This window comes from Ptiloglossa arizonensis, chromosome 1, assembly GCF_051014685.1.
Source record: "Ptiloglossa arizonensis isolate GNS036 chromosome 1, iyPtiAriz1_principal, whole genome shotgun sequence".
In the NCBI taxonomy this organism is placed as follows: domain Eukaryota; kingdom Metazoa; phylum Arthropoda; class Insecta; order Hymenoptera; family Colletidae; genus Ptiloglossa; species Ptiloglossa arizonensis.
In genome coordinates, this window is record NC_135048.1 from 5,680,806 (window position 1) to 5,697,600 (window position 16,795).

Sequence of the window (16,795 nt, forward strand, 5' to 3'; positions counted from 1 at the left end):
TATTGAATGTGTGTTATCGTGGTTTGGTACATGTAACCAATGTACCAAATAAAATATACAATATCTTGTATATTTTATTTAAATAACACATAAACAAATGTATCCCAACGAATCTGTTATTGAATTTCTACGTTTCCCGACTAATCTTCCCCGCGAGTTAAGTAACTGATTCGGGATGAAACGTATTTTCTCTTAGTTAACCATTTCTCATCTCTTTTTTATCTACTCATCACATAGCTCCTCGAAATAATAATTAAATTTTCGATGTTTCGAAGAGAGTCTCGATATATGTATGCGTAACAATATGTTTTGCGTTGATGATCATTCTACAGTGAAGTAGGATTCTGAACTACTCTGAGACACCGACGTTCGCCCAATTTCTCATCGATAAATTATCGTAAATTTCCTTAACAGTGTCTTGGTATTGAAAAGCTGAACTGTGTAAAGTGTTCGTCGAATTTAATTTACCTGTACCAAGACTATTTGCAGTTGTACAGGAGGAGTCGATGGAGTGTGGACTGTTGGGCTTGCAACTTGCTCGTATAGATTTGTCCTAATCTCGTTTACCAAAGTCCAGGAACATTCACGTTGCCCGAGAGTTATTTGTGCCCATAACGAAAGCACTGTAACGAGGGCACCACGGATCGAGGATGACTTCTATTCTACGGGGAATAGTAGGGTTCATCGAAATTTCATGGTTTAGTCTTTCATGTGTTTTGCGAGGTTAGAATTCGTCTTTGGATCGGAATGTATCATCGTCAGCGGGGGTTAGGGGTTCTCTTATATTTTTTGATAAAGTATTCTTTCTGGAAAGGAAAATCATTTGGTCAATGTGTTGGTTAATTTTATGAGAAGTTCGTTCGTTACATTGCGTTGACAAGTGACAGCGATACTTAACATCGAGTCAAGTTGGAATAAATTGAATTGGCTAATATTATAAATCGTAAGATTATTTTTCCATGAAATGTAAGTAGAATATCGTGGACAAATTGAACGCACAAGAATAGTAAAGAAAATAATAAAAACTCGCATGATCGTACGATCATATCCTAACTATACTTTTGATGTATTTGCAAGCATTCTTTGTTCATTAAATAAGTGACTTCGAGCTGCCAATTGATTTTTATCTGACTGTAATGGATTACGTTCTTGTTACTTTGAGCGATTATTTAAGATATCTTAGAAGTTGATAGATGGAGAAGCAAGCAGATGGGAGGAATGGATTTCAATCTAAATTTTTTATTGGACTCGTCCGTAAAGCTACCTAGTCAAACTCTTAGACAATGAAGAGCAGACTCTTCCTTAGACTCTGATGAAAATTAAAATATTCGTTATTAATGGGTTGGTAAGATTTCCTCGATGAAAATAAGCCGAACGTGACTTCGTTCGGTCTATTTTTAATTATTTGTACTGCGGAGAGAATGAAAAATCGCTCTCAAGATAAGGTGTTTGACACCACTCTGAGGTGTCAAAAAGTGGGTAAAGTTTGGAAATTTCTTTCATAAGTGCTAAATAAAAAATTTAGTTTTTCACGTACCACAATATAAATATAACTTTCAGCTTTATTTCACAATTTTGCGAAAGTAAAAATGGTATAAAATGACGAAATTATTCGCTATTACCAAAACCCCTTCTAGTGGAACATTATTAGCTGGTCGCAACAGATGGCAAGAACTGGGCCGTCCGAAGTAAAAAAATTTGATTGACTCATAAATCAGAAACTATTATCTAAAATGTTGCGATATAAGAAGCTTGAATTAGATTCGATAGAACTCTTTTCCTGTGAGTAGTAAAGAATTGTCTCGAAATAATGTTTTCGTTTCATCGGGTTGGTGGTACGTGGCCCACGGTCCTTGAGAGCTTTTCGCGTGACACGGCTCGTCCAAATATTTATCGTTGCAACTTCGTTAAATGTTTGAATTTCGAAATATATCTCTCCGATACAACATTCCACGTACTTCAACTTTTAAGCAAATAAAAAAAAAAAAGAAAAATTCGATTTTTTTGACTCGTTAGGACGGTGTCTCTCCTTAAGGGAATGTGATACGACGAGTAAGTAAAAAACGTACAGTTTCGAGTAATGTTTACTTCGTCACAGGCATAAATCCGTTCGATCTAATACGAATCGAAATTCCTTTCAGAACTAACCGTTTTTTCTTTCTATTCCAAAATACTCCAAACGAGATCGTGTCAAGATTCATTTTTATCGGTCAAACCTTGACAATCGATTGATAATGCTGCCATAATAATATAATAAAGACCATCGATATTTTTTGATTCTCGTTTTTAGATTCCTTGCTTTGTGCCCTGTGAGCCCCTATTTCAGGAGCGTAGTCACGGTATAATGTGGCCTATTCTCTGGCACAGTTAAACTGCACTTCGAACTGCCAGGTGAAACGCTTAGCACCCTCGTTTCACGAAGCAATTTAACATAAAAGAAGATTCAAATGTGACGTCCCTTCCTCCCTCCTTAACACACGAGTCTGACAAAAGAAAGAAGCGGAGTCAAAGGATTGAGAACTTCCGATGTACATAAGAGACGCAATTGGTTTCATACTAGGGAAACGGACAAGATTATTTGGATATTTAATAAAATCAAACTCGGGGAATAGAAGTAGAGTATCTGTATACGTCCGAGAATGTAGTCCATTGTTCGTTAGAAGTCCAATGTCAGCCATTGTTATTAAAGAAGTTTTAAGTTTCTGACTTACGATGTGAGGTTAGGACCCGTAGATAAATTCTACTATATTTTAATAGTAAAAGTAATGTGGGATATTATTGTAAACGAAAAGAATAAAGTTTTAGGATGTACGGTGATTGACAGAATTAAAATGACGAAACACAAATACGCAATACAATTATTTGTTGCATATGGCCGACGACATTGGCCGGGCAGTTCTGGCCTCCATGCTGACTAGAAAAAGACTCTCCGGTTCAGGGCGATGGCCTTTCTTATTTATTTACTTTTGAGCAAGTCTTGAAGAACGATCAGATGGGTAATACTTTGATTTTGAATTGTCGCGTCTTGTAAATATAATACTTTTCGGCTACGTGTTTAGGTGCGACAGTATCCAGACACCGTGGCCGAGATCGTAGTTTAATTTATTGGCCATACGTAATACTACCATAAATAATGGTAATTTGTGTTATGTTTAATTTATGAGTCCCAGATCGGTGTATCGATAAAAGTAAATTCATCTTACGTATCCTATCGTTCATAAGTATTTGGACACTTGGTGAAATCGGACAAAAAATTTATATCGTTGCTGTAATGTAAATACAAAACTTAAAACGTTACTTTGGTTTCCAAAAAAATGTATCATTATATTGGCAACAACATTGTACAACTATTTTGTGTCCATATGGAATAAACATCAATTGATTGAAAAAGTTATATTCGTGTAGTTATCACGACCCAGAAATATAAGAAAACTGGGCCTGCTAGTGGACTCATCGGTAAGGCATCCTAGCAGGCCTTGCTTTTGTGACGGGAAAAATTCCAAACTGTCACTTATTAGTGAAGGATTCGAGTCGCACTCGAATCCTGATTGGTCGAAGTTAAATTTAGCAAGGATTGGTGAGAGTCGTGACGATCACCTAATCCAAACAAAGAACTTTACTTGAAAATTATTCGGACTGGAGAAATAATGGGTTGAAACGGACAGTGTAACGTGGCGATCGGTTGATTTCAGAATACAGACTGTTTTATTCGAGAGCATGGTAGGTTTATATTCTCTGACAGCTTTAAAATTGTCTTTAACACCTTTCACATCACATTTATCTTTATTAACTTCATCTTTTAAAGCATCGTGGATCGGTGTTGATGCATGATTTGAAGATCCAAAATCTGTTACAATTGATAATCGAGAGTCCGAAGAAACTTTACTTAATTGTGAATCCTGATTACTATAATCAAAATTATCTCTTGACAGTTCATTACAAAAGTCAGGACTTCTAGATCTGTGGCTAGTTAATTCTGATATTCCTGATAAGTGTGAATCATTAGAGATATTAGATTCATTCAAATTCATAATATCTATTGGTTCAAAAGTGGGACTATCTTCTTCGTCTTCTTCCGTTTTGTCATCTGATTTCCCAGATGTATTTAAATTTAAATTACTACCAGTCTTATTAAAAGTTCTGCTACTTTCATCTAATGCTTTTTCCTCAAAAAAAATTTGTCCATTCTCTGAGGTATTACCTTTATTCTTTTCATTCAAAACTTCTTCCTCTTCTAATTTTTGTTCATAAGATGACTTTTCATCTTTTTTCAAGTCCAAATCATCCATCGCATCCATAGACTCCAAAGATACATCTTTCAAACTATTTTTGTCGGACTCTGGTGAAACAGGATCCAAATCCTTAGGTAATAAATCTTTAAGGCCACATGCACCATTTTTTTCTTTTGCCTTAGGTCTTTCTATGCCTAGAAATTTGTATACTACATCCTCGATCTGAGGCATAAAAACAGAATATACTTTTGGATTTACTACTTGATCTACAATACGCTCTACACCGGCATCTAAATAAGGAGCCTCGTGTACATGTTTGCGTAAAGTTTCTCTCAACTGATTCTTGTTCAAATCTGGTTTCCATGATTGCTTGCTAAGGAAAGAATTCACAGACCCTTCAACTCTTGTACGTAAATTTTGATATGCTGGCTGTAATGAAAGTAATGTAAATTGTAAATAACATATTTCTATTAATTGGGGAAAAATTATATTTCCTAATATACACATAATTTTCACTCAAGATACAAGATACTAGTACAGAAATAGAAATATATTTTGTGCTACATACATAGACATCTACAATTCTATACTAAGCACATACATAGTATTAAAATATTATTTTAAGTATTCAGGTAAATACTTCTACGATTGTTAGAGGTTCGATAAACGATGAATCAATTGTTAAAAAACACATTACGTACCTTTGTATCAACATCAGCGATACATTCTTTCCGAAATTGATCGAAGATCCCTTGAGATTTAACTTCTCCAACGATATGATCGACTAATCGTGGATCACCCGCCAATAAAGTGTTAGATAAGCCCAACTCCATGCTAAATAAGCTATGTAAAACAACTATAATTCACGTGAACACTAAACAATTACTCATTTTCATTACCGAAGTCATCCCGTGAAACAGCACGCAGCCATACTCCTCTGGCTTTGCGTCTAGGTTAAATACTGTATCTGTGTAAGTAAATGAATAATAATCAGTAATACCAATCCTTCTGTTTTTTTTATTTACACCAGAAGTATCAAAATAGAGAATTTCAAATCTATATGTTTTACGTCATGCGAAATAAGCAAAACGTAAAAATCACTAGATGGAATTATAAGTTTGTTTTTCTTTTGTATTAATAAGACATCATTACTTTTATATTTGATAAAAAATTATAAAACTTACCTAGATAACAATTTTACATAATGTTATATTATTCTGTTATTATTTTCCATCCTTGTTGAATATGAAGCGGTTTTCAGAAAAAATATAATTACTCCTGTTTTCATCCAGAAAATAGGTATTTAATTATTAAAATGTAAGACTACTAATGCTTAATGCTATTAAATATGAAAAAGTTCCAGAATATTAGGCATTTCTAAATGGATGTAAACAGCGAAAATGAATGATGATTCGAAATCGTCTTATTTATATTCGATAAATCTTTTTCTCTTAAACGATAAATTTAAAAAGTTTTATACCGAATTGATATAAATACATAGATACAATGATTTTTTCTAGGTACAAATAGTCAACGAATACAACTCAATTTATTATATTTATCTTAATTTGATTTAATTAATTGTATTCGTATAAATTCCTAACAATGTAGCATTTTAAAGTGCAATTATTGTTACAACATAATTTTCTACATTTTTAAAGTAAGATAATATTATTTTAGCAAACATTTTGAGGCCAAAAATTTGTTCTTCATATTAAAGAGCTTTAAAGTATCTAATAAAGCAATAAATCACGAGGATTTTAATTTGGCATTCAAATTTAAATCGTTCCACTACTGTATAGTAATACAAGCTTACCAATATCTAAGACTTAATAATTAGTATATTTTTCTATGTTTGTTGAAAACTGAAAAAGTGCGTTTTTAAAAAGTATACTTTATAGTGTAACATATATTAAATGAAAGTAAACTAAATTTTCTTAATTTCTCTGCGAGGCTTATCTAGAATTAGACTTTTTATTACGAATATTTTTATGAATAAACAGAGACGAAGCTTAAGGTTTCCACAATGAGAAATTTATGATTCATGTAATAGTTTGTTCATACACACAACAGTCTAGATTGTGACACTGTTGCGGACTTTATAGGCGTTTTAACAGGGCTGTTTAATCAGTGTCAAACGGAACTGTTCATACTTTTATCACTTTGTCTAGTATTTCTTATTAGCACTATTTTATTGCATTGTATAGATTTTTATTTCTAATTAGCTATGAAGAGAGTAATTCTTTTTCTAAATGGAACTGATGTAAACGGCAAGGTGGCTGTAATTTTATTCGTATTTGTAATAAATTATGTCTAGCGGTTTGCTTTAAATTTTTTACTGAATCTTTTTGAGTAAATCCTTTTTAACTCTTCATAGTACATGTACAGTATTGTGAATAATTATGAACTGAAACACTTTTTCTGCTTCTGTTCAATAATAATTTCAAGAATTGATTAATTGTGTCTAGACAATGAATTTATAGTTGGATAACAAGAATTCATGTATGTAAACAGTACTTTATTTTCATATGTCAATAAAACCTATCTGCTCAATGTTCCAAAGCACAACCATAGGATGGTGAATATTTATAAACTCAATTGCTATTTTGCAGTTTATAGAGAACAATTTGATAAGTATTTAGAAGTATAGTTTTTAATTTTAATGAACATTTTTTACCTGTACATTATGCCACATGGTCTGCAATTGAGTAATGTAAAGAAACAAAGAATAGTCGATTTAAACAGCCACAGGAAAACTTGAGAACAAATTCAGAGTAATTAACAAATTGCAGTGTTATAAATACTTTTCTAAGGCTGAGTATGGAAAATTGTGACAAGAACAAGCAATCAGAGCGATTGACACGATTTTCCTCTATTGTAAAACATGCAGTTTTAAGGGAAATAAAAAAAACTGGAGTGATCCCAGTTTTATAAGAAATTGTAAAGCTCTAGTAAATATGAAACCAAAGGTTCTAATAAATTTAAATATTAAAAATGTTTGCAAAAACCAGGTATCTTTAACGTCAAAAAGAAGTTCAATTGGGACAGGTCAAACGGCTTGAATTATTATTCTTACAATTTGAGGAAAGGAAAAAGAATCATATTACACAGAGCTCAGGGAGGTGGGCTAATCATGGCTTGGACTGACTTTAAACAAAATTTTTAAAGTAAAGTAGCTTTTATAAATAGTGAATTGAATGATATTCATTTTCATATAGTGAATTGAATGATGTTGCAATATAATTTGTTGCCTTTTATAATTGTCAAAGAAGACAAGGTAATTTTTCTGCAGGATAATGTTCTTATCCATATAGCTTCCTCTTCAAAAAGTGACTTCGAAGAATTTGAATTTGAGTTATTACCATGTACAGTATTGACTAAGTTCATTTATAAGTATTCTTACAGGGAAAGTTATGATTAAGTAAAGTTGCTAATCAATAATATACTCAAAGAAAGAATAGAGTCTACTTGAGCAGATATTCTAAATACAACTTTAAATATATTATTTGCTTGTATTTCTAACTGGCTATTACAAGTTGGAGAACATGAAGGAAAATGGATAATACTAAATTGGATTTTAATTAAAAAGGAAAATGGATGATACTAAATAAAAATGTAGTAAAATCAGTATTGAGTTTGTACTTATTCACAACTTTAAAAACGATTTTTAGAGATAGTTTTTTTTCTTCAGACTTTTGAAGAAGAAAATTTGTATTTATGATTGCATCAATTTTGTTTTGCATTAGATTATAAAACTATATGAAGAGTTCCATAAAATTTTGTTTTGACAAATTATACATGTAAAAATTATTTTCAATTTATAATTATTCACAGTATTGACTATATATTTTGTAATATTATAGTTTGGACAATGTGTACAATGTGTATTGATACATATTTTATTTATAATATCATTATATTATAGGCGATTTATAACAAAATTATATAAATACAGTGATATATATATATTATATATATCATGTAATTGATTTAATTGTAAAAAATATTTTCTATAATGTATATATTTTATATTTTCTTTATTTTGATCTTTATTGTAATAAACAATATTTTTAAACAAAGTTTGTTTAAACAATTATTAGAAATCACTGTGATAAATATCTATATTTTATATAATTTAGTTGCAATGATATTTATATTTGAGTTGTTAATAAAATAAATTTTGTTTATTACGTTTTACAGACTTTCCAGGAAGCAGACAAATACATTAATATCTATATTTTATAATAGACTATTTTTAAAAAAAGAAACAAATTTTCAAATTTATAGAATATTATTCCAGCCAATGATTCATTTCTTGAATGATAAATTTAAAAAGTTTCATACACAAGAAAGGAATTTATGTGTATGTTATTATTTGTCCATGCCAGGTATTTATGGTGACTTATTCATTGGATGAATTACTAACAGCTGCTAGCTCAAAGTTTGAAATAACTGCCAAAAGAATATATACCCCTCAAGGTGGAGAAATTGATGATATTAAGTTAATCCGGTAAACTAACTAACTTAATGATGAACATTAGATATTCAGTGGTGGTCATGTTCATTTCTATTTATTCAAATATTGCTGCAAATTTTTAGAAAATGAATATTAATTTCATGATACTGGTAGTCTATATAGTTTTGATTAAGAATAAATTCCTTACAGGGACCATGATGTTTTATATGTTTCAAGCGGAGAAGATTTTATTCCAAAGGATAAAATTAGTACTCAGATTCGGTTGAATAAAAATTCAGAATGGATTACACTGAATGTTGGTGGAAAGTATTTTACAACAACTAGAGACACATTAACGAAAAAGGAACCAATGAGTATGCTAGCCAGGTAAGCAAATTCCTTGCTCAATTGATTAGTGAATTAGAAGCATTTAAATGTACATCTATAATATTATGTAATAATTTATTCATAGAATGTTTACTGAAATTACAAACAGTGAACAGAGAATCTTACCCAGCAGGCAAGATGAAAATGGTGCATTTTTGATTGATAGAAGTCCTACATATTTTGAGCCATTATTAAACTATTTAAGACATGGACAGATCATACTTGATGCTAATGTTAATGCAGCAGGTATAGTTTTTAATATATTTTAAAATTTGTGACTTAAATAATTTAAACATAATAATTTATTTTTATACAGCATATTCTTTTCTTTATTTCATGCTTTGTTTATTTAAATATCTGTTTATCTATTTTTTCTCATATTTTTCAATTGTTACATTTCCCTTATTTCTCTTCTCTCCTTTTAAAGTATGCTAATATTTTTGATTCAATTATGTACACATTGTATATGTAATTAATGTTATTGTTGTGTTTTAGGAGTTCTGGAGGAAGCACGTTTTTATAGAATAGAAGGTGCTATTGATGAATTGACTACAATGATTGAAACAGAGGATCTTCCGAAAACTGGTTCAGTATCTTTAACTCGAAAAGATGTACTTAAAGCAATCATGTCAACACCTATAACTTCAGAACTAAGGTTTCAAGGTGTCGATTTTGTTGGTGCTGATTTATCAAAGTTAGATCTCAGGCACATTAATTTCAAGGTGATTAAAATTATTTTGATATTAAGGTGGTTATTACGTCGTAGTTCATTGTGTATGTTTATTCAAGAATAAATAAATGTATCTTTTTGTAATATAATTTTGTATAATTGTGCTATTTTTCAGTTCGCTATTATGCGCGACTGCAACTTGGCAGGTGCAAATTTATCAGAATGTTGTTTTGAACGTGCAGATTTATCTAATGCAAATCTGCAGGGTGCACAGCTTGGTCGTGTAAAAATGTTACGTGCAAATCTTAAAGCTGCCAACCTTTGTTCGTGTAATTTTGAAGGTATGTATTGTTCACTCGCCAACATGTGGGTGTAAGATAAAAGGGTCTATTATAAGAGGGTGTAAATCTTAAAGGAGCCAATCTCGAGGACAGTCATATGCCTAACGTAAATCTCAAAGAGGCAATATTAAGATATGCTAATCTAAGTAGATGTCATCTTGAATCAGCTACACTAGTTGGCGCTGATTTAGAGGTAATTGTTGTTTATACATATCAGAAGACATTTTCTTACTTTTCTGGTGAAACGTAAAATAGTTATATCTATTTCAGGGTTGTGACTTATCAGAATGTACCTTACGCGGTGCAAATTTGCGCAATACAATCTTAAAGAAGCAGCATTACAATTAATGTTAACACCATTGCATATGTCTCAAACGATACGATAACAATGAATGAAGTACCCCGTGTGTCTTGCGGCGGTTTAGCTTCTGTGATCTAAATATTTATTTAATTTGTAGGATAACAAAAATCTAAGCGATGGTACTTTCGTCTTAATACTGCAGTTTTTTAATACTTTACAGATAATAAGAAAGTACAGACACAGCATTATATTGCAACAATTGTACTAGAAAATGTAATTGAGTTTCTATTTAAATAGAGCAATGTCTGTTATGCACTTTTACTTCCAGAGTAATGTCGAAACAGGAATTAATAATTAAAATTGAATTAATGAGGATGGTTCAATATGAATAAATTTTATATTTTTTAATATACTCTTCATGGAGAAATGTTTGATAAATTTGTATTGGTAAAGATGTTACATAGAATCATAAAAATTCATAAATATCAATCATTAAACTTTTATACTTAATGTGTAAAAATTAACATAAACACATTTGTAATGTCACTTATGTTGAATGTTATTAGATTTATTATTATAAACAGCAATTGAAATTTAAATCAATTTTTAGTAACAATGAAATGATAAATCAATAAAAAAATAATTTTGCATGAAATGAAAATTTTGTTTATATACAATAAATTTACGAGTTCAAAAAATTTGTTTAACGGAATTAAAGTTAAGATTTAATGATAAACTCTTTCATAATAATGGCTTGAAAAATTATGCATAAAAGTACATTAGAAAAACGTATAGATATTTCCTTTTTATATACGCACACAGGCGCGCGCGCGCACAAAACTTGGTATGTACATATCTGCACATGTTTAGAATTACATGGTCAAAGTGTATCTCAGTACATGTAAACTTATTGCGCGATAATAATGTAAATTATTACATAATGCTTTATCTACATAAAACATCAATGCGAACAATTTGTTTACTTTTTTTTTTAAACACAAATTATAAAAGTATTATATAAGTAGTGAGATATTTGTAATTTATGCTGGAGCAATGCAATAGTTTTGTAATTAGAAATTGTGACAACTTATCCTTACTATTTTAATATTAATAACTTAAAATAACCTAAAACAGTATTAAATTTTGATTAAACAAGACTACAAGCAATTATTTTCATCTTATCATTAATGTGCAAGTACTCTTGTAGTATATAGATATGTAAAATTTGTATGTAATAGATAAAAGGTACTGAAATATTTATTTGTCTATATTTAGATACGCAATTGTCTGAATACTGATAAGCATTTATTTGCATTAATTCTTATTTAAATAAAATCTTATTCGCTATCAGAATAAAATTGTAACTAATATTACTACAAATCTAGAGATCTTCAATTAGATATCTACAATGTAAATATGGTAAAGAACATATACCGATATGTTTATGTTAATCACGTAAGTGATTAGATATAACAGTAAAGAGGAATCTAGTACGAGTGTAGTGGTGGAGTAGAATTGGAGCAACTAAATGTTTTGTTTCTATTATTATAAGAGTAATTAACTATTAGTGTTGGTAGTATTGGTATTAAAACTAAATTAATCTTAACATTTCAGAGAGACCGTAACTGAACCCGAAAATGTAATAATACATATTCAATAAATAGTAGTATAATTTTGCGATTGATAACGTGTCTCAAATTTTAAATATTATGAGGCAATTGTCAGAATATTTTTATATTATAACAATACAAACGACTTATCACATATATCTATACATGTAGATTTTATGTATCGAAATTTATTTTCAAAATACAATGAATCATTCCATAAATAATAGTTTAATTCTTGGCGGTTATGCCATTTATGATAAAATGTTTAACTAGAGTTTTGATTCTTCACCGCTAGATAGTGCCATCGGTCGTGTAAAATCAAGCCGCGGAAAGTAAAATTTGAAATTAACAAATTAATATAAGTGCATTATCGAACACGATGACATGAAAAGACTATTAAATAAAATTACATGTACATTTAGAAACATTATAATCAATGTTTATTGTTATATGTTTTTCTTTTATTAAGTGTTTGATCATGCTCAGTTGGCGAATTTTTCAACCAAGAAGTGTTCCAATTTAAATTAATTCAATTTAAATTTCTTAAATAATTTGATCACGGGTTCATTTATATAGAAATACTTATTAAATATGTTAGAAATTTATTAATTCATTTGTGCAGTATCGGTAATTGGCAGAAATTAGTGGTGCTATCTAATGGCGATAACAAAAACTATGTGTCTATACATAGACGGTTTACCATCGTGGACACTGCTGAAAGGTTTAAAAGTTTCATCCCTCTACCACTAGATGGCTGTTTCATTGAATTCCCAATGTTTTTGTTGACTACTAATTCGAGTAATAAAGTATCATTTATTAAATATGTATGATTGTATCTTGGGAATGGATTCTAATACGTCGAATTCAGACACGAGAGCCTATGAAATAAGAATCTATCAATATTTTTGGGATATTTAAAGTTCATAATAGATCGATCTATTAATGGTTATCAATCCAAGAATTAAATTATTATTTATTGAATGTGTGTTATCGTGGTTTGGTACATGTAACCAATGTACCAAATAAAATATACAATATCTTGTATATTTTATTTAAATAACACATAAACAAATGTATCCCAACGAATCTGTTATTGAATTTCTACGTTTCCCGACTAATCTTCCCCGCGAGTTAAGTAACTGATTCGGGATGAAACGTATTTTCTCTTAGTTAACCATTTCTCATCTCTTTTTTATCTACTCATCACATAGCTCCTCGAAATAATAATTAAATTTTCGATGTTTCGAAGAGAGTCTCGATATATGTATGCGTAACAATATGTTTTGCGTTGATGATCATTCTACAGTGAAGTAGGATTCTGAACTACTCTGAGACACCGACGTTCGCCCAATTTCTCATCGATAAATTATCGTAAATTTCCTTAACAGTGTCTTGGTATTGAAAAGTTGAACCGTGTAAAGTGTTCGTCGAATTTAATTTACCTGTACCAAGACTATTTGCAGTTGTACAGGAGGAGTCGATGGAGTGTGGACTGTTGAGCTTGCAACTTGCTCGTATAGATTTGTCCTAATCTCGTTTACCAAAGTCCAGGAACATTCACGTTGCCCGAGAGTTATCTGTGCCCATAACGAAAGCACTGTAACGAGGGCACCACGGATCGAGGATGACTTCTATTCTACGGGGAATAGTAGGGTTCATCGAAATTTCATGGTTTAGTCTTTCATGTGTTTTGCGAGGTTAGAATTCGTCTTTGGATCGGAATGTATCATCGTCAGCGAGGGGTTAGGGGTTCTCTTATATTTTTTGATAAAGTATTCTTTCTGGAAAGGAAAATCATTTGGTCAATGTGTTGGTTAATTTTATGAGAAGTTCGTTCGTTACATTGCGTTGACAAGTGACAGCGATACTTAACATCGAGTCAAGTTGGAATAAATTGAATTGGCTAATATTATAAATCGTAAGATTATTTTTCCATGAAATGTAAGTAGAATATCGTGGACAAATTGAACGCACAAGAATAGTAAAGAAAATAATAAAAACTCGCACGATCGTACGATCATATCCTAACTATACTTTTGATGTACTAGTATTTGCAAGCATTCTTTGTTCATTAAATAAGTGACTTCGAGCTGCCAATTGATTTTTATCTGACTGTAATGGATTACGTTCTTGTTACTTTGAGCGATTATTTAAGATATCTTAGAAGTTGATAGATGGAGAAGCAAGCAGATGGGAGGAATGGATTTCAATCTAAATTTTTTATTGGACTCGTCCGTAAAGCTACCTAGTCAAACTCTTAGACAATGAAGAGCAGACTCTTCCTTAGACTCTGATGAAAATTAAAATATTCGTTATTAATGGGTTGGTAAGATTTACTCGATGAAAATAAGTCGAACGTGACTTCGTTCGGTCTATTTTTAATTATTTGTACTGCGGAGAGAATGAAAAATCGCTCTCAAGATAAGGTGTTTGACACCACTCTGAGGTGTCAAAAAGTGGGTAAAGTTTGGAAATTTCTTTCATAAGTGCTAAATAAAAAATTTAGTTTTTCACGTACCACAATATAAATATAACTTTCAGCTTTATTTCACAATTTTGCGAAAGTAAAAATGGTATAAAATGACGAAATTATTCGCTATTACCAAAACCCCTTCTAGTGGAACATTGTTAGCTGGTCGCAACAGATGGCAAGAACTGGGCCGTCCGAAGTAAAAAAATTTGATTGACTCATAAATCAGAAACTATTATCTAAAATGTTGCGATATAAGAAGCTTGAATTAGATTCGATAGAACTCTTTTCCTGTGAGTAGTAAAGAATTGTCTCGAAATAATGTTTTCGTTTCATCGGGTTGGTGGTACGTGGCCCACGGTCCATGAGAGATACAACATTCCACGTACTTCAACTTTTAAGCAAATGAAAAAAAAAAAGAAAAATTCGATTTTTTTGACTCGTTAGGACGGTGTCTCTCCTTAAGGGGAATGTGATACGACGAGTAAGTAAAAAACGTACAGTTTCGAGTAATGTTTACTTCGTCACAGGCATAAATCCGTCCGATCTAATACGAATCGAAATTCCTTTCAGAACTAACCGTTTTTTCTTTCTATTCCAAAATACTCCAAACGAGATCGTGTCAAGATTCATTTTCATCGGTCAAACCTTGACAATCGATTGATTATGCTGCCATAATAATATAATAAAGACTATCGATATTTTTTGATTCTCGTTTTTAGATTCCTTGCTTTGTGCCCTGTGAGCCCCTATTTCAGGAGCGTAGTCACGGTATAATGTGGCCTATTCTCTGGCACAGTTAAACTGCACTTCGAACTGCCAGGTGAAACGCTTAGCACCCTCGTTTCACGAAGCAATTTAACATAAAAGAAGATTCAAATGTGACGTCCCTTCCTCCCTCCTTAACACACGAGTCTGACAAAAGAAAGAAGCGGAGTCAAAGGATTGAGAACTTCCGATGTACATAAGAGACGCAATTGGTTTCATACTAGGGAAACGGACAAGATTATTTGGATATTTAATAAAATCAAACTCGGGGAATAGAAGTAGAGTATCTGTATACGTCCGAGAATGTAGTCCATTGTTCGTTAGAAGTCCAATGTCAGCCATTGTTATTAAAGAAGTTTTAAGTTTCTGACTTACGATGTGAGGTTAGGACCCGTAGATAAATTCTACTATATTTTAATAGTAAAAGTAATGTGGGATATTATTGTAAACGAAAAGAATAAAGTTTTAGGATGTACGGTGATTGACAGAATTAAAATGACGAAACACAAATACGCAATACAATTATTTGTTGCATATGGCCGACGACATTGGCCGGGCAGTTCTGGCCTCCATGCTGGCTAGAAAAAGACTCTCCGGTTCAGGGCGATGGCCTTTCTTATTTATTTACTTTTGAGCAAGTCTTGAGGAACGATCAGATGGGTAATACTTTGATTTTGAATTGTCGCGTCTTGTAAATGTAATACTTTTCGGCTACGTGTTTAGGTGCGACAGTATCCAGACACCGTGGCCGAGATCGTAGTTTAATTTATTGGCCATACGTAATACTACCATAAATAATGGTAATTTGTGTTATGTTTAATTTATGAGTCCCAGATCGGTGTATCGATAAAAGTAAATTCATCTTACGTATCCTATCGTTCATAAGTATTTGGACCCTTGGTGAAATCGGATAAAAAATTTATATCGTTGCTGTAATGTAAATACAATGGGCGATAAAATTATTACGAACACTTTGAAACCATTACTTATTTGAAATTTGGACAAGAATGGAATTGGAAGTGCCCTTAAAAAGGTTACTTTGGATTCCAAAAAAATGTATCGTTATATTGGCAACAACATTGTACAACTATTTTGTGTCCATATGGAATAAACATCAATTGATTGAAAAAGTTATATTCGTGTAGTTATCACGACCCAGAAATATAAGAAAACTGGGCCTGCTAGTGGACTCATCGGTAAGGCATCCTAGCAGGCCTTGCTTTTGTGACGGGAAAAATTCCAAACTGTCACTTTTTAGAGAAGGATTCGAGTCGCACTCGAATCCTGATTGGTCGAAGTTAAATTTAGCGAGGATTGGTGAGAGTCGCGACGATCACCTAATCCAAACAAAGAACTTTACTTGAAAATTATTCGGACTGGAGAAATAATGGGTTGAAACGGACAGCGTAACGTGGCGATCGGTTGATTTCAGAATACAGACTGCTTTATTCGAGAGCTTGGTAGGTTTATATGCAGTTGTTACCTTAAAGAATAGTACAGACGGAAAAAGTTTCACACGGTTGATTTTCGGGTTAAGTCTTATCGGGAGGACGTTCGTCG

The 16,795-nt window shown here is 31.6% G+C and overlaps 2 protein-coding genes and 1 long non-coding RNA gene across 4 annotated transcripts; 2 read left to right on the forward strand and 1 right to left on the reverse strand.

The window, feature by feature from the left end:
* Positions 1-1,903: 1,903 nt before the first annotated feature.
* Positions 1,904-3,394, forward strand: LOC143143955 (uncharacterized). Its single transcript, XR_012991299.1, has 3 exons — positions 1,904-2,052; positions 2,291-2,719; positions 2,800-3,394. It is a non-coding gene; the product is annotated as an uncharacterized LOC143143955 (long non-coding RNA).
* Positions 3,253-5,190, reverse strand: LOC143143933 (uncharacterized). Of its 2 annotated transcripts, XM_076305809.1 has the most exons (3): positions 5,132-5,190; positions 4,934-5,075; positions 3,272-4,661 (listed from the first exon to the last, which is right to left on the reverse strand). In XM_076305809.1, the coding sequence occupies exons 2-3, from the start codon at positions 5,063-5,065 to the stop codon at positions 3,594-3,596; spliced, it is 1,200 nt and encodes a 399-aa protein (XP_076161924.1). In that variant the 5' UTR covers positions 5,066-5,075; positions 5,132-5,190; the 3' UTR covers positions 3,272-3,593. The 2 variants fall into 2 exon arrangements, with proteins under 2 accessions (XP_076161925.1, XP_076161924.1); XM_076305810.1 differs by lacking the exon at positions 4,934-5,075 and having other exon boundaries at positions 3,253-4,661; positions 5,132-5,178.
* A 989-nt stretch (positions 5,191-6,179) lies between these two features.
* On the forward strand, positions 6,180-12,063 carry LOC143155112 (BTB/POZ domain-containing protein KCTD9-like). The gene is given in 9 exon segments (XM_076327474.1): positions 6,180-6,507; positions 8,621-8,742; positions 8,899-9,075; positions 9,161-9,321; positions 9,571-9,797; positions 9,921-10,086; positions 10,161-10,279; positions 10,357-10,402; positions 10,405-12,063. Coding segments are annotated over 9 exon segments (1,134 nt in total). The 5' UTR covers positions 6,180-6,459; the 3' UTR covers positions 10,473-12,063.
* The last annotated feature ends 4,732 nt before the right edge of the window (positions 12,064-16,795 follow it).

Bases quoted from the DNA above. Each gene is read 5' to 3' on its own strand.
- LOC143143933 (XM_076305809.1), bottom strand. From the start codon at position 5,065: ATGGAGTTGGGCTTATCTAACACTTTATTGGCGGGTGATCCACGATTA. The intron at 4,662-4,933 runs GTACGTAATGTG...CTTTCATTACAG, and splicing joins TCGCTGATGTTGATACAAAG to CCAGCATATCAAAATTTACG.